The following is an 18,452-nucleotide window of genomic DNA, read 5'->3' on the forward strand; positions in this document are numbered from 1 at the left end:
ACCTTTTCTTAATATTTTCACTATTTCTAGGCTACAGCATTCATCTGCAAGTTTTTTCAAATTGTAAATCTCTAAATATTTTTCCAATACATTTATTGAAAAAAGTTATGTATAAATGAATGCACTCGTTTAAATCCATGTTGTTCAAAGGTCAACTGGCCTTTACTTGTATCCTCATTCAAATAACTGTGGGGAAGGAAGGACAACACCCATTTGTAACCCTAAACAATGACTGATTACGGAGCTACTGAAAATTTGTAGGCATGCTGATGTCACAATGGTTAAGTTAAAAGGAGTCTTATGTTTTGAAAGTGCATAGTGAAATACTTGCATATTTTAAGATACAGATGAAATGATGTCTGAGATTTGTTTTAAATGTAATAATGGGAGCGTGAAATGGATAGGGGCATAGATGAAGCCAGATTGGCCATGATTAGGTAACTACTGAAACTGGATAAAGGTTATATTTATGGAGGTTCATCATACCAGCCTGTTTACTTTTGTGTATGTTTCAAGTTCTCCAAAATTAAGAAACCTCGGCAGAAGGGGAAAGTGGTAATTGCAACATGCTTATTTTAGGGTTTTCAAAAGAACAAAATGAGTATTTGGCATCTTCTAATGGAAATGGGGATAGTAAGCATCTGGAAAGATGAGAAAAATGTCTTTTAAAATTTTACAAGGACACTGGTATAAATATAAAATGAAGAAAAATTAAAGGCACACTAGTTAAAACTGCCACTGAATTCCACACAGATTTACATGCCTATGAGTTTGTGTTCAAAGCCTTCAAATGCCCGGTTTCTTCTCATTGTGACACCAGGTAAATTTAGTACAAGCATATATATTCCAAATCTAACAAATAATACCAATACCCTAAGAGGCAAGTATGAGGCAAGAATAAATCATAAAGCCAATGCCTTATGCTACCCTCTACATTTTGTTATTGCTACTGTTTAAATTGAGAAGACTACAGAAAGCAAAAGGAAGCCATAAAAAATATGTAGCCACAATCTTCTGAGATTGATTCTCTTCGGGACCCTGAATAAATGGATTCTTGACCTACTAAAATTTAATGTGAAAAAATGATCCATTTGTAAAGGACCTATAAGACTGTAAATGGCAAAACTAACTACAAATAACCACCCTCAGAAAGGGAATAAACAGTGTTTATAAAAAGTGAGACGCATGGATGTAAAGTGAGGATCATGATGATGATTTATAAGTGAAGGAAAATAAAATAAAAAGGTAACAAAATTCATGTTTCCCTAGGCCTTTCATTCAGACCAAAAGATGTGGAACTATACTCCCAAAAGCAATTTTGGACTAGAGATGTCTTTATTTTTCCCCGGACAAGCTGGAAGTTAAACAGAATGACTGAGTATATTTGCTCTGGAACATTAAAGCAGCAAAACTTTGGAATGGCATAGCTAGTCCAAAAGCTTCCAAAAAAGACAGACTACACTGCAGTTCCTTTCAAAGCTTCATTTGTTGTGAATAACCATAAAATTAAAACAATTATTATACACATGAAGGACCAAAAAGAAGGAACTGGGATGTTTAAAAACTGAATGACCCTAAGCTGATCCTCACTATTGGTATTACTTTATCACCACCTACTGACAGGCACATCGAAAACAGAAGCAATAAACAAGCTTTTGTTATTTCTCTATACACCCCTATAAAACTGATAGAATGTCAACAGAGAGAAAAATCTCAAGGCTTTAGAATTTAACTTTATTACTGCATTTAGACAAGACGCAAGGCACATATTTGCTTAATAAAACTCAATAATGTCATCAATTTAAAATGAAATATATAAATGTGGTAGATCGCCCTGAGAACATTAGTTCTGTTTTATAAAGTGGACCAGCCACTCTTCCAAAGAGACTCACTGGAAAAAGCAAATCCCAGCCTGATCAACATGGTGAAACCCTGTCTCTACTAAAAAAATACACAATTAGTCGGGTGTGGTGGCACATGCCTATAGTCCCAGCTACCCGGGAGGCTGAGGCAGGAGAACTGCTTGAACCCAGGAGGCAGAGGTTGCAGTGAGCTGATATTGTGCCATTTCACTCCAGAGCGAGACTCTGTCTCCAAAAAGAAAAAAAAAAGTTAGCTGGGCATGGTGGGGTGCGCCTGTAGTCCCAGCTACTCAGGAGGCTGAGGTGGGAAGATAGCTTGAGGCTGGAAGGCAGAGGTTACACTGGGCCAAGATCATGCTGCACTCCAGCCTGAGTGAAAGAGTGAGACCCTGTCTCAAAAAAAAAAAGAAAAGAGAAAAAGCAAATCCCCATACTAATGATCACAAGTTTACATAAATTTAAAAGTACAAATTCATAAGTTTAGGATAAACAGTCTAAATAAACTATGAAATACATAAAACAAGACAAAATTAAGAGGAACCTAGTAAAAAAAATCCAAATTTCTGCAAAAAAAAAAATCAGAGCTGGTATCAATATTAAAAGATAATACATGCTCACATTACTGAGAGATCAGCTTTAAAAATCCCTTAAAATCTTCCATGATTGAAGTTTTTCCTCATACAACACAAAAATTCTTATCTGCAGAGAGAATTTTTCCAATTTCAAAGCAATTCATAAACATGGAATGTTTCACAACACCCCAGAGAAAAAAGTAAAGGTAGATTTAAAAAGTTACTCCTCTGCCTATAAGAAAGCCATACATAAAGAATCACAAGGCTGCAAACAGATTTACCTTTTCCATTATGATCATATTCAATCCCTGACCGTCTTCCTACAAAGAAAGAGAACAAGACAAGACAGCTGACCACTTGGGGAATATTACCTGAAAAGAAAATGCTTCTGAATGATAATTTTAAAAAGATAAATGTAGGAAGGGCCTGGCATCTCCAAGCCAAAGAAGAAAACTCTCTTCTTTCTCCAATTCACCATCTGGACTTTATTTGCCAGATTCTAAAGCCGGACAGGAACAGTATTTTGGATCCTTTGAGAAATAAGCAAACGAAAGGGATATACTTACACTAAGCGTGTACTTATAGATCTATATCGACTCTGCTTTTACCAGATTTTTCAAACAGCACTGTACAAAACCAAAAATGCTTTCATTTCAAGTCAAAAACTAGGTTTTTGCCTTGGATCTGTCATATACACATACACATTGCATGACATTTGGCAATTTTCTCATCACATTCAGTTTTGAAATCTAAACAGAATAATAATATTTACTTCATAGAGTTGTTTTAGGATTTAAAACAAAATATTGTATTATTAGGTTTCCGTATTGTGGAACCTAGTACAGTGCCAAGCTGGTACTCAATTATTTCCTCTTTAAGCTTTTGAAGTGAGAGTGAAAGTCACTTATTTAGAGAGAGAGAGAGAGAATATGTGGATCTACTTTGTGGCACGGAAACTTGTTTCTCACCGAGTATCTGTACACTTCTACACATTTTTCAGCTACTTTGCAGTTACTCTACACGGATGACTAATTCATGCCTTGCTTCCAGGCCAAAGCACTTGAAAGTTGCCACATGACCTTCCACGTGTCTTGCCTGGACACATGTTCCAAATGTCAGAGCTACAAGATACATAGACACAAGTCAACACAGAGAAGAGCTACCCAAGATAGTCTCTGGACCCACAGCGGACTTCACATGCGTGAGAAATAAATCTTTATATGTTGAGCCACTGAGCCTTCTAGTTTTGTTTGTAATCACAACACAACCAGCAAAATTTAATGTCTCCTTTTATAGTCTAATTGCACTTAATGTAAGGCAAAATACATACATAAGTATTAAGTATTACTTAATACTTGTGTTTAAGTATTAAAGATTATCTTCCTTTCTGTGTAATATTGTGTATCTAAAATGAATGGAATGATTAAAAGACAGTATTTCAAAGCAAAGTGAAAAAACAACCCAACATACAAAGAACAACTTAAAAACAAGTGGACACTGATAGTTTCACCTTAAGAGAAAAGAACTCTTAAGCATACAAGTTGCAAAACAAAAAACTCAATAAACCAAAAATAACAACTGAGAAACCAAAATCAGCTATTAGGAAACAGGTAAAAAAGAAAGCAAAGGAAAATAAAAACACCCTTTCATCATTAATAGTAAGTAATTTCAGTCATGGTCACGTAACAGAAGTAGCAAAGCAGTCTTTATTTATCCGTGCAGTTCCACTTCCCACAGTTCCCGTTACTCTAGGTCAACCACAATCCAAAAACATTAAATGGAAAAATTCCAGAAATAATTCTTAAGTTTTAAATCGCACCTCATTCTAAGCAGCATGATGAAATCTCACATTGCCCTGTTCCATCCCAATTGGACTTGAATCATACTTTTGTCCAGTTTACCCACACTGTATATGCTCTAGTCCAGAGGTGTCCAATCTTTTGGTTTCCCTGGGCCACAGTAGAAGAACTCTCTTGGGCCACACATAAAATACACTAACACTAACAATAGCTGATGAGCTAAAAAAAAAAAAAAAAAAAGAAAGAAAGAAAAAAAGAAAATCGCAAAAAAATCTCATAATGTTTTAAGAAAGTTTATGAATTTGTGTCAGACCACATTCAAAGATGTCCTGGCCACCATGTGGCCCAAGGGCTGCAGGTAGAACAAGCTTGCTCTAGTCACTTAGTAGTGGTCTTCGCTATCAGACTCCACTATTAGAATTGGTTATAGACTACTGCAGATAACCCTCATTTTATTTCAGATAACCCTCATTTTATTTAACAATGGCTACTATGTCAACTTTCAGGCATCCACTGAGGAGTCTTGATATGTATTCCCCACAGATAAGGGAGAACTATTGTATAGGGCCATTAACAGCTTATCTACAATTCTAGAATCTCAAAACTCTGAAAAAAAAAAAACAAAGTTTTAATAAGGTTGTCACAAAATAATTTGGTAGCAACCCTAAATCTGAACTGACTTGAAACTATTTGTAGCTTCTATTTATCCCACCTGTATGAATATTAATACATTTTTGGTGTGGAAACAGTAACGCAGAGAAACAGTAATGCTGTGGAACAGATTACATAAAGTACCACAAACACATCATATTACCTTTCTAAAACATGAAAATTTCTGCATTCTGAAATACATCCGGCCCCAAGGGTTTGAAATAAAGGATTGGGAACTTGTAAAAATTGAAGTAACTTGTGTATTGTCATAATGATGAAAATAAAACCTAAATGAGGAGCACAAATTTCTAACCTGCGTGTAATTCAATGTCAAACTGAATTTTGATGACTGTCCAATGTTATTTCTCCATGATGTTATTTTAATACTCCTAGTAGAATAGACATAACCAGCCTAAAGCTAGATCATGCAGGGATATAATTAACTGGCACAAGACCTAAAAGAAATAAAAATACTGCTGTAAGCATTTCTGGCCTCAGAAGACCATAATTTAGCAGGTACTCAAGGTAGCCATTCCTGTGGTTTCACATAAAAAATAATACACACGTATGTCAAATAATGTAAGATATGTGTAAACTATGCATAGAAGTAGCAGGAAGTAAAGAATCAGCTGAGGAGGGTGTAGGTGAATATATTAAGCAGGCATCACTAATAAGACAGGAAAACAGTCAAAAGCAAACTATTCAAACATTCAAGAGGCAAAGTACAGGAACAAATATCTATAGGAGGGTCTCTCAACTTCAGCACTAGACATTTTGGCCCAGGTAATCCTTTATTGTGGGGGGTCTATTCTATGTATTATAGGGTATTCAGCAGTATCCCTGACTTCTACCTACTAATGTCAGTGGTAGCCCCCTTCTCCCTCAGTTATGAAAAGCAAAAAATATCTCCAGGCATTACCAATTGTCACCTAGCCTGGGGGCTGGGGAAGGGCAGGATAAAAATTGCCTCAGTTGAGAACCACTGATCCAAAGGCAAAAAAAAGATTAAAAGTTTGAAGATGTTTCAGCTTCCAGATTCCAATTAAAATGCCCAAATATACTTACCTGTCAAAATTGGTATGTGAAAAAAAAAATCACTTTCTATTTCTCTAGATTTACAAGTGATTTTATTATGTTTTCATCTCATATTGATAGGGAAGAAGAGACTGAAAGGTCAAGTTCTTCATTCTCAATCTGAATGTCCTTACACTCCATGTAAGACTTGTTGATTTTCCTGAAAATCAAACATAGCCATAGTTGCTGTTACAGCAACGCATTTAAGGAAAGAATAAAGTACTAACTGGTTATGAGAGGAATATGATTTGCAGCATGTAGCTGCAAAGTAAACACGTAACTTTTCTAAAAGCACACGCTGTTTTACCCACCTTCTAATTACATTATCTGCACTGAACTTAATAGATCCTTAATAAAAATGTGAAGTTTAGAGGGAAGAATATTATTTTCACTTGGTCACTCCTTTGGAAAATGTTTCTAGTCACACAGCATACTGAGCATTTCTGCTATACTGGTATGTATGGAGGAAATAACTAGGCCTACTGTGAGTATCAATTTCCTCTCATAAGCAAAAACAGTAGCTAGGTAAACTGTGAATAGGTTATTAAATATTAAGTATCATAATTATTGAAAAGGTAAAGAACGTATAGGATATTTAATAAATTTTCTCTTAAGTCATTGTTTTGCCTGGAATTGCTATTTCTATGTCAATTTGAGAGACTTCAATTTATTTATTAACAGACCTTCACATGCAAAGCACCATGTGAAGGAAGGAAGAGATACAAAAATGAATAAGACAATCTCTGCCTTCAAGGAACACTCGCTATTGCAGAAGGTAAACAAGTATTATAATACAGCATGAAAAAAGTACTTTATTACAGTTGTGTTGAAAAAAACTACTGGCTTATTGAGAAATAAAACATCAATTTGCTTTGATCATAAACCGTTTAAAATTATCACTAATGCCCAAGTCCCCAGAAAAATCCTCATGACCTTTGAGGTCTATACTGATGCCAAAATGAATTTATCAACAATAAAACTAATAATATAAACTACCTGTAGATGACCACGGCACAGTGGGATGAAAAATACTTTGTCAGAGTAGTTCCATATTTATCTGTTTTACAGTCGAGCTTCCAATTAAGATTTAATTTTTATAAAAAGGGGTTTCCAGGATCTTTTTTTTTTAAGAGTTGAAAATAAAAGGACTAGATAACCAATGAGATACAATCTTGTAGCAAACACTACAACAAAAACAATCAAACGTATTAAGAAGGAAGAGCAATATATCTATATGTGTGAGAGAGTTTACAACCAAGTACTCTACAAGCAACCAACAAAGCTAATAGAGGGATCACACGTTATTTCAATTATTACCTGCTTTCATATGCCAATTAGAAAAAAGCTTTCAAAATTTCTCCTTAGTTCACAGACAAGGAAAGAATGCTATGGGGTTGGGTAATGCAGGTAACAGCAATCCAGAATGTGAATTTTAGAACTGCTGATATAATCCCATTCACAGTAAAATCACAAATTCTTATATTTTAAAAGGGGAAAACACAATCATTACTCTTATCTAAAAATTGTTTATTATACTTTACTGGACAATCATAATATTCTCTATTGAATTAAATATCATTAATCTTATGTATGCTCCTTTAAAAGGATGCAGTATTTATTCATCTATGCCTGAAGCTTTTAGGTTTATTTTCTTTTTTACACAAGTTCCTAGGAACTACTTTTACTGACAATAAAAAACAAATTGCTTGTTATGTACTTGTACTCAATAATCTGGTGACGAATTAAGATAAAATTACATAAGACGTCAATGCACTGGAGAAAATGCCAGCAACAGTGAGAGCACACCGCTACACTGTGTCTCCCATTTTTATCTTGCTGTGGCCACTTTACTGACTCGATTTACACTGCTACAAAACTTAAACATATTAATTCGTCTAATCCTCACAATAACCCTATTATAAAGGGGGGTATTAATTTAATCCCCACTTTACAACTGAGAAGAACAGAAATATTCCAAAATGTATCTAAGGTAACACAGCAAGTTAGTGGCAGAGCATGGATCTCAACCCAGACAGTTTTGCTCCAGTACCAGCACTTTTCAAACCTACTTACATATGCAATTCACCAGGAATCTTGTTAAATTCAAATTCTGGGTTGCAGGTTGGGGGAAGCAAGAGTCTGTATTTCTAACAAACTCATCTGTGACGCAGATGCTGACAGTCTGCAGGGCACTCTTTTAAGTAGCAAAGTTCTAGTCTACCCTAGAAAATGATGGAAAGTGGTAGCTACCCTCAGAAGAAAGTAGAATTTATCCTCAGACAATTAGGCTAATGAGGAAGCTAGAGATTACCAACTACTGGTTTAGAAACAACTGCTTCTTTTATGATTTCATTATTTTTTTATTTTTAAAGAAGAAAGTTAACGAAATTACCTGATCTCAGGTTTTGCTAGTCAGTATATTAATACTATAAACTTGAAACTGTAATACATATCCCCCAATATGGCCTTTCCCACATCAATAAACTATTTATTAACACAAATACCCCCGAATATCTTCAGAATAGATTCACTCTGAACATACTGATGAATATTTTAAGAGTGTATATTTGTGCTTCTTCCTATATGGAAAGAAATTAAGGGTTAAGTTAGAAATCAAGTACCTTTCTAAACTTTTGCTGTTCGCACAAGTGGTGACTAGGAGAGGACAAGGACACCCTCTGGGAAACAGATGGAAAGTAAATGTCTTAATAACACATCACTAAACAATTCTAGTCAATAATTCTCTCTAAATACAAATAGGGAAATGCCCATAACACAATTTCCCTTGACTCTCATTGATGTATCAATTATTTATACTATGTAAACAGCATAAACTGAAACCAATAAATAATATATCCCTATGTTTAGTACACTATGGTCCATGGCCCTCCAATACCTAAAACCTAAAATAACATCAAATCACTGGAAATAATGTCATTATCAAACTTTTACACTATCAGGAAAAGAAATATCAATGCTATCAAAATATATTAAAACACGTATAAAGCCATACACAATACTAACATCACCCTGGGTGTGTATGTACTAGATGTAACTATATACTAATTAAAAAATATTTCATTAATTAAAAAATAGGAATGGATTTTAGAGAAATCGTCCCAGTCTGAATAATTTTTGTTTTGCTGAGTTTTCTTGTATTTCATTCAACTTTTTCCTGAATGTACACAGATACACTTTACGTTTCTTCCCCGAGGAAGAATTAAAGCTGTCATGTACTTTGACAAACTTGTAAAAATCGTATTCAAGACTGTAATGGAATTCTGATTAAATAACTACACATGAAAGCCAAATGTATTAGGTTTCATAGATCTCAGGCAATATGAATTCACATATTCTAAAATTTATGAATATAGATTCCATTTTTAATTACAGCATAAATTAATAAATTTAAACTGTACAATCACCGTAAAGCTAAAATTCTCATTTACGCACTTGTGAATTAAAAGAACATAACACCACAGTCTGTCACAGATCTGACACGAAGGTAAAAATATAATACAAATTCAGGCTTCTTATTTGTCAAAATTCTAAAACACCTTTACTGAATACTCAGTATTCCAATTCCCACTCAAGGACAAAAACTAGGTCGAATTTGAAGACAAACAAAGTATCTGGATATTTTACATGTGAGGCATACGGAAAAACACTGCCTCCAATAATAAGCAACAACTTATCCTGGTTCCCTACTAAGACATATTTTATGTCTGTTTTTCACATACTACAGCCACACATAAACTCATCTACTAAAAGAACTTGAGAACTAAAAGATGTCATTTGCAATAGGTGATAGTCATCACAGGTTGTGACAAGGGAAAGCAGGGATGAGGTGTTCCATGTTATTGTTCACAGAAAGCCCAAAGTTTTGATGTTTCACTAGTCTAATTACTAAATGAGGGGGCATTATTTCAAGGACTTAAATGAAATCTGGTATATAAAGAGAAAGACAAGTGAAACCTCCTATCTCATGGAAAGATTCTCCTCTCTCTAAAATAATTCTCAGTGACCTTGAGGAAACATTCCCGAGTTAAACATGTAAAGCAGATTTCTCTGGTAACTGCAACAGTAGGCTATTGCTCTGAGGGCACTCAACACATGTCTACTAGGCTTTCTAGATTTATGCATATACATTAGTTTGTTCCATTTGCAGAAAATCAACAGAAAGCTTTAAAAATGTTTGACCTTACATGCAATTTTAAAACATTTAAGAGTTCTGAATTGATAGATCTTTACATTTTTCATAATGGGAAATATCAGAATACACTCTGCAAGTTAAGTGATTCTTCCAGGGAGCAAATTTAACTTGACCTCTCTAAATGGCTACAGATTTGACACACCATTTAGAAGGCTGGAGGGAAAAAACTTTGATTTGCTTGTTCTCTAAAGCAGCACTGTTCAATAGAAATATAATGCAAGTCACACATGTAATTTTAAATATTCCAACAACCATACTAAAATAGTAAAAAATTGAAATTCATTTTAATAACATTTTATAGCCAAATACATCCAAAATATTATTTTAACATGTAATGAACATATTTTTTAAGTCAATGCAATATTATACATTCTTTTGTTGTACTAAGTTTTCAAACCCCAATGTGTTTAAATTTTACCCTTTCAGCACATCTCATTTTGGACTAGCCACAACCGAAGAGGTCAACAGCCACATGTGGCAAGTGGCGATGTTACTGGACAGCACAGCCCTTAAGTAATACTTTGAGATCTCACATACCACTATCTCCTTAAAATTAGTTTACATTCATGTTTCCTGTTTGAACTGAAATTACAAATACAAGCAAACTGTTCATTCAATGGATAAATCAGGATCAAATCACCTTATCTGAGGATCCAGTTAACATACACAATAAGAAGTAACTGGATTATCCTATTATATATCACAAGTAGACTTCAGAGATAGGGTCTGATCATCCCAAGTGAATACAACTTATAACAGAAATACAGGTTAAACATGAAAACATTTTCCTACCAAACCATAAAACTGCCTTATTTCTTGCAGCAGCTCACATTATTGAGCACATATCTCTTCACAAATTATCTACAATATTGTTTTCTATGTGTGTTCAATTTTGTAAGCCATATAGTCATTTAAAAAAGAATAGAGCGCTATACAAACAAAATGAAAAAAATTATTGGAGAAAAAATAATCAACCAGATACTTTTAAAGTATCTTATACCAACCAATAATCTTAAATTCATCTACCTGAGTTCCACTGAAATGAATTCCCACAATTCCAATTCATTTACTGCTTTTCATACACATATTCCAACTACCAAAATTACTAAAAATTTCCTCAAGCCATCAGGACATTTGCTTAAAAGGTAAATAATTCCAACAATGCATTCTGTAGAAAACGAGGACTAAAACCATTAGCTTAGCCCATAAAATTTATCCTTAAGGCTAGTAACTGAATAAATCAAACAGAACCAACTATATGCTTGTTTACTGCATTTACATTTTGTAACACCACATTCAGCAATTTCTAAATGGGGAAGGTCAGTCCAGATTGCACACAAGCAGTAACTTTAAAGCTGAGCAAAATTTTAGAAGTTTCTTCAGTATACTTCTGAATAAACACCCTCTACAGAAATACATCAGAACAAAAATCAGCACCATTCATAAGAATCTCAGAAGCACAAAATCAGTATATTCATAAATCCACAAAGTATACTTATGCTAAAAAGTATTTTTTCTCCCAATTTTATCTAGTTCACCTTCTACAATTTTTATTTAATGCACTTGCAAAGCTGTAAAGAAGCAAACGTTGTCTCCTCTGCTGCACACATATCCAGACAATACATCAATCTCTTGATATTTTTCCACAATTTGAAACCAAAACAACAAAATTCATTTCTTACCTGCAATTAGGAGGAGGATCAAGGGTTATTTCAGCTAGCTCCTTCTGAATTCTGTTAGTGAAATGAGAAGAGACAAAAAGGATTTGAGATAGTCTACAGAATAACCAGGGAATTACACTGCCCTCTACCACCATGCAGTTAAATGCAAGGCTGGCTCTGCCTTCAGTAATGCTAACATGGCTGCTTCCTCTTTGTTCTCAGAGGCATAACCCAAATCCCTTAACAGAAACTTTGCAGCTTTTTTTCTCACTTGCTGCTGCAAATAAGTAAGTCATTTACACTTGATTTGAGAAATACTCATCCACTAGTACTCAGTAAAGAATATAATATCTATTTCAAAACACTTTTTACCAAAGAAATTCTCTTTTCAAGCTTATATGCAAATGAGACAAAAAGGGAGGAGGGAAAGCACTGGAATATTTGACAAGGACTTCGAGTGACTTTTACTGAGGTAAAAATTAACAGGCTACTGCAAGAGCACATTAACAGTTCTGACAATATCTTATCTGTCAAAAAAAAAGTTTAAAATTTATAAATATCTTTACTGGTGAAAAACTTTCGAAGACTACTTGACATTCTAATTTACCCATTTCTGTCTTCCCTGATTATAGGCACAGCATTTAAATTTAGTAAATATTGAAAGAGAAAATACATAGGCCTGAGTTCAGGGGGAGAAAAGCGGTTCCCTGATTTGATTCAAATTTAATATGCTTTCAAAACTTTAGATGTGTCTAATATGTTCCACATCAACACTATACCAAATTGAGAAGGATTTTAAATTATGTCAAAGACTGCTGCCATTCAAAAATATTCTCAAGTTATTAACACATCATTACTGAAACAATAAAGGTGAAAATCCATAGAAAAATATGAGTATTTATGAATCACCACAGAATGTAGTATTTGATCAGTTTTTACATTTTTTCCTTTAGTTGTGATCAATAAAATTAACAAAATGTCAACATTGGCTAACGCTGTAGAGATTATACATTTTATGTATAATTACTAGAGTTTGTGGATATTCTACTACTACTACCACTGACAGTCTCATTGACAGAATCTTTTCTTCTCTATCAGAAAATATAAATCAATAGGAAACAAATGATCTTCCACTTACATCCAATTAAATATGTTTCTCCTGCTGTTGAGTATTAACTTGTCAAGCACATCCACAAGTTTCAGAGTGAAGAGGCCCAAGGACAATGAAAGTTTTCTATCACCAGTGACACCTCAAATTGTAAAGGGCTACTTTTCAGTTTGATTTGCCCTCACAAGCACAGGGAGGGATAATCATAATTTAACCACGAAAGTTACCTGTGATACATGATTTAAAGTCATGTTTTGTAAAACTGTAAGCAGATTCGCAGCACGATTTTAAATCTGCTTTCAAACATAGCAAAGGCCTGAATTTGCAATTCTCTAGCAAATATGATCATTTCTGATCATTAAGTTTCATGAAGAGAGGCCCTGCTAATCTCTGGAAGTGTCAATTTCATTAAAGAAGATTATGACTCATAAAAGGAAACATCCCCAAAGTACCATCTAATTTGGGTTCACCAAATTTTCCTTGCCAACTCCTTAAACAATCTGTCAGAATGTTAGTCTAATCTCTACTCAAGGACACTCTTAACTGAAGTTACCGAAGTACAGAGTAAGTTTGCTTAAAAGCATAATTCTAGCAAGGTTGCTTACACACCACCTAAAGAATGACAACTCATTCAAGTACAAATAAACTGATAATGAAGTAAATATTTCTGAACTATTGCTATTGATGTAAAACCAACAGAAGCGTCCAACCACCTGGAAGACAACCTGACAAAGTGTGCTGGATCCTTCTTTTACACATTACCTTTTAGCACTAGTGGATAACTTAGCAGTGGTTTTGCTAGAGAGTTTGGTGTTTTTCTTCTGCTGGGCGGCAGAAGGTTTTCTTTCCTCTTGTTCTTCAGGCTCTGGAGCGGCTGGGTCTCGCTGGTCCGCATCTGAACTGCCACTGCTGGTGCTGGGGCTCTCATCATCGGACCTTTGCCTATCACTGGACATCTTGGTAAAGTTATCTCTTGGAAAACTTTTAAAGAGAACAGGGGAGGACGGGGAGAAAATGTTAAATCTAGGAAATAAACCAACAGCATTTTCTTCTATTCATCTAAAATCGTATTGTAATGAAAAAGCTTCAAAAGTGTTCACACTTATTTCATCATACAACAAGGGTACAGGGGAGGTGATGTGTCACACAACGCCAGCGTTCAGGGATTTGCCGAACTCAAGTTAGAAAACCCACTCACATTTTTTCCCATCTCTTGGACAATCTATCAATTGTCTACTTTCTCAGAAGGCATGAAACAGATTTGCCAAGGAACTTAGGCAACAAGCATTAATAACATATGACACACTGTAAATAACAGATCTCGCTGAAAAATGTTTAAAAGTCACTAATAACGTCTAAATATTTACACACTGACATTGGTCAAAGCTACCAAATTCCCTTTCCGAGAGGAAAACACACCCTGTTAATCGCCCATATGCTTATTTAAGGTGGCGATTCCTTCTCAGTGCACGTAAAGCCTTTAAACACAACACTTGGAAATTTAAAAATCAACTAACGAGCTCCTCTAGCTGTTTCCACCGCCAGCAGCGAAGATTCATCCGGCCAAGACCTAGCTGCCACCCTGGGAAAAGCAGAATTCAAACTGCACCTTCTGCAAAGCTCCCAATGCCACCAAGGTTCCTCGCTCAATTTTTACATCACGCACCGACATTTTGTCCAAAATAACGAAAAAAATAAGAAACCCAGAGGAAAAACAAACAAACAAACAAAGCCCCAAGAAGTGCAACAAATTTCCGCGCCCGCGGAGGCGAGCCGCGGCCGGCGTCGGCGGCCACGCAGCTCCGCGGCCCTTTGTGGGGAGGGCCGCGCGGGGGCCGCGGGCAGCGCTCGCCGCGCCGGGCGCCAAGTGATGCGAGCAGCCCGGCCGGCCCCGCCGCGGCTCGCGGACACCGGCGGCGCGGGCGCCCGGCGCGAACAAAGCTGCCCGCCCCCGCCCCCTCCCCCACCGCAGCCGCCGCCGCCCCGGCCGCCCCCCACGCGGCCCCCCGGCCCCTCCGCCTTACCTCGGCCGCCCGCCCGGCCCGCTCGCGCGCCGCTACGGTGTGGGGGAGGGAGAGAGAAAAAAACCCTTCCTTAAGGAAATGGAGGCAGCTGTGGGGGGGGGAAGGGGGGGGAGGGAAAAAAAGAAGCCGAGGAGGCTCTGGCCGGGGAGTGTGGAACATTGAAAGTCGGAGGGGGTTGTGCAGTGCCGGGCTCCGGCCGGAGGGTGGCGCCGCCCAGCGCCTTCGGAAAAAAGGGGGGGTGGGAGCTCGGCTGGGCGAGGGCGCGAGCTCCCGGCGAGGCGGAGGGGACGCGGGAGACCCCCGCGCGCTGTGGCCTCCCGCCGCCGCCGCCGCCCGGCTCGGCTCCTCCCGGCCGCGCAGTCAGCAAGTTCCGAGGCGAACGCGGGGGGAGGGGCGGGCGCGGCGGCGGCGCGCGTGCTCGCTGCTTGCCTGGCGGAGGGACGCGCGCCGCCGGCGCCCGGCGGGCGCGAGCTGCTCCCGCGCGCTGCCGCGCGCGCTCTCCGCACCTCCCCTCACCCGGGGGGTGCACGCCTCCGCCCGCGCGCGGCCAGGACAAAGAGCGCGGCGGGGACCTGGCGGGCTGGCCCCTGCCGCCCTTGGCCGCGGAGCCTGTGCCAGAGAAGGCGGGGGCGCGGGCACCGTATCGTGGGGCCGCTGTGCCGCGGGGTGGCTTCCGGCCTGGGCCCGCCTCCGGGCGGAGGCTGCCCATTGGGCTACCCGCGTCCCCAGGGCTGGTTCCATCCCGTCCGCCTGCGTGGGCGACGTCGTGGCTCCCGGGGCACCAGTACCTGGGAAAGGGCCTTGGGCGCGTGGTTGGGAGTCCCCCGCCGCCCCGGGAGACGGGAGACTAATGGGTGTTGTTGGCGAGGCCAGGCAAGCAGGCGGAGAAGAGCTGCCACTTGCCCCTCGCTGGAGGAAGGGACAAGTTGGGGTCCTGGGCATTGAAGAGGGTAGAATATATTTGTTGATTAGGGGGCCAACCTCTATTTCTTTTTGGCTCACAGCTTGCAACTGTCGCTGCCAAAAGGGACTGTCCTTCGGATGCTTTGAAACCTTAAAAATCCAAAACAGTGTTTAAAATGTCCCACTCAACATTCTTAAAAGTGAAGGAGAAGAGTTTAGGGTTGTGGGGTGGCGATGAGAGCTAAATACATGACACTTTTCTGCGGGACTCTTCTATCTTACACGAGGTGCCAGTTCTGGAAAGAAGTCCTGAGTGATGGTGGGTCAGAATGTCCACCCAGAAAAGCTTTAGGTGGAGATAGTGACAGTTTTGTTTGTTCTACCATTCTTTTTGCAGTCTCCAGGTGGACTCTGCGGTTTTTACCCTGCGGCACAAAGTAGCCAGAATACAAAAACTTCCTGTTTGCCGCCCAGACCTTCTCCAGCTACTGAGAACTTGTTCCGGTGATGGAGCCTCAAAGGAATTTGTGGATTCCTCTCCCACAAGTGTCCAGGGGCAGGGGTGCTGTGAGAATGTGCAGTTCACAGAGGGAGTGAGAATGGCAGAGTCAAAACATGTACCAGAGTTAAGGGAAAGAAGAAAAGACTGAGTGAGCCAACTATTTGCTTATTATTTCTCCTAATAGAAAACTTTTGGTAAAAGCTTGATAACAACTCTAAAGAGTAAGTTACATTTACGTAATTTTCCAAAGACACAGTCATTCAGTGAACTTTATTGAGGGCTCTATGTTGCTAGGTGCTGGACACACTCTCATTCAATTGCTGTGTGACTAAAACCAGGTCTCTACTCTGTGCTAAGAGTTCCTCCTAATCCAGAAGGAGAACAGTTCATTAAAGTTCACTAGATTCATAAGCAGTAAGGATATTCCACTCAGAATGAACAGATAGAATAGCTCATGCCTCAAAAAAGAGCATGGTCTGTCTGTGGACGAGCATTTTGATTTGGCTGGGTCAAAGAGTGCTTGTGGGAAAAGCTTGCTAGTGAAAATAGACGCAGAATTTTCCCCCAGCTTTACACGATGTGATGTTACAGCAAAAGCCAGACAATTTGGAGTTCAAGCTTTGCTTTGTTTGGAATGGGGAGATATAAAAGGAAAGCTGTATGCTAAACAGGGTTCTTTTAGGAAATTTAAGAACACAGAAATAGCCTGAAGGCCCAAAGGCCAATTGCTGATAGGATTTAGTGGGGTGAGGAGCTTAGGGGAGAAAGATATTTAGTTGTGTTTGGTAACATCTTCAGAAATAGTATTGGGTTGAAAAGCAAGGTAAGTGTATTCTAATCCTCATTCTACTAAGTTCATATGACCTTGGGCAAGTTAAGTTATTTCAATTACTCTTATGTAAAAGGAGATTGTATCAAAGGTTCTAAGCCCTCTCCTGCTCAAAAATTCCATGATTCTATGATTTTTTGGTGAGTTTGAAGTCATGGAGTTTAACTTAACATTCACCCTACAGAATATTCAGGATCTACTAACTGCTTGGGAAATTGGAGTGAAACATGGGTCATGCTCTTAACCAAGCTCAATTGTGTAGTAGGGCAGCCAGAAACGTAGCCTGCAGAATGAGAAGTGCTATATTAAAGAAGTGAATGAGAATAGAGCATTATTCATCATCAATTAATAATGGAACTATTAATTCAGATTGGAGTTGTGGGGCGTGAGGTAAAGGTCAAAGAAGGAAACATTAGATTAGTCTTGGAGAGAGCACTAGGGCCAGTGATAATGTAGATAATATAGGTTAATACTCTTGGCAAAATACCTGGAACTTGGGTGTTCAACAAATAATACCTATTGTTAAAGTCAACATAAAGATAATGAATGGTTCCATGAGGTTAGGGGCAGTAGTGCCCTGCCCCCACAATGTGAGGTGCCTGGCTGCCTTCATTCAGCTGACTCAAGGGGTTGCTCAAGTGATTTCAACTCACAGCTCCTCTCTCAGGTAACATGGCATCACCTCCACCAGACGTAACTTGTAAGGTACAAATTGCTTCTAATGTTTAGTTCTTCCTCACGTGACAACCTGTTTTGTGATTATTTTCTCTCTCTCTCTTGTTTTTGCTATGTCAATCCTTGAAATTAGGGTTCATGTTTCACAGGCACTCTTGGGAGCATATAAATTTGACCTAATGCAATTATTTCATAAAATATATAATAAAAAGGGCCCTTTTCCCATAAGGTCCCTCAGAATAGTTCCACAAGCAGACACCAGCTACCACAAAGCAGATTGTTTCCTCTCAGTCTCTTTTCTTTTCTCTTATTGGTGTGGGGTCCTGCCAGCCTCTCACTCACAACCCTGAGAAGGGCTGTGGTAGGAGGAAAGATGCCGAATCCAATTGCAGTATTACAATGATTATCTCTTATCCCCTTACCCAACAAATGTTGTGACAAAAAGAGGCCTGCCTAAGGGCAAATAAGTCAGACCCCAGAATCCTTTGCACCTCCCTAGTTTGGGAAATGCTTTGTCCTGTGCCTTTCAATGAGTCTCTCTTATCTGTGTACATAATTGTGAGTATGTGTAACTAAGAA

General features: G+C 38.5%; 1 protein-coding gene across 4 annotated transcripts in view; it reads right to left on the reverse strand.

Annotated features, from left to right (window-relative positions):
* The window catches only part of UBE2E3 (ubiquitin conjugating enzyme E2 E3), an 84,118-nt gene extending 68,563 nt beyond the window's left edge, over positions 1-15,555 (reverse strand). Inside the window, exons 1-3 of one of the 4 annotated variants that reach the window (XM_033230978.1) lie at positions 15,394-15,555; positions 13,703-13,921; positions 11,854-11,904 (exon numbers count right to left, since the gene is read on the reverse strand). In XM_033230978.1, the coding sequence (XP_033086869.1) occupies positions 11,854-11,904; positions 13,703-13,896 (245 nt within the window). In that variant the 5' untranslated portion in view covers positions 13,897-13,921; positions 15,394-15,555. The other 3 variants (XM_033230976.1, XM_033230979.1, XM_033230977.1) reach the window with 3 other exon arrangements.
* Between the last annotated feature and the right edge of the window lie 2,897 nt (positions 15,556-18,452).

The sequence above is a fragment of the Trachypithecus francoisi genome, unplaced genomic scaffold (genome assembly GCF_009764315.1).
Source record: "Trachypithecus francoisi isolate TF-2019V2 unplaced genomic scaffold, Tfra_2.0 Lachesis_group13, whole genome shotgun sequence".
NCBI lineage: Eukaryota > Metazoa > Chordata > Mammalia > Primates > Cercopithecidae > Trachypithecus > Trachypithecus francoisi.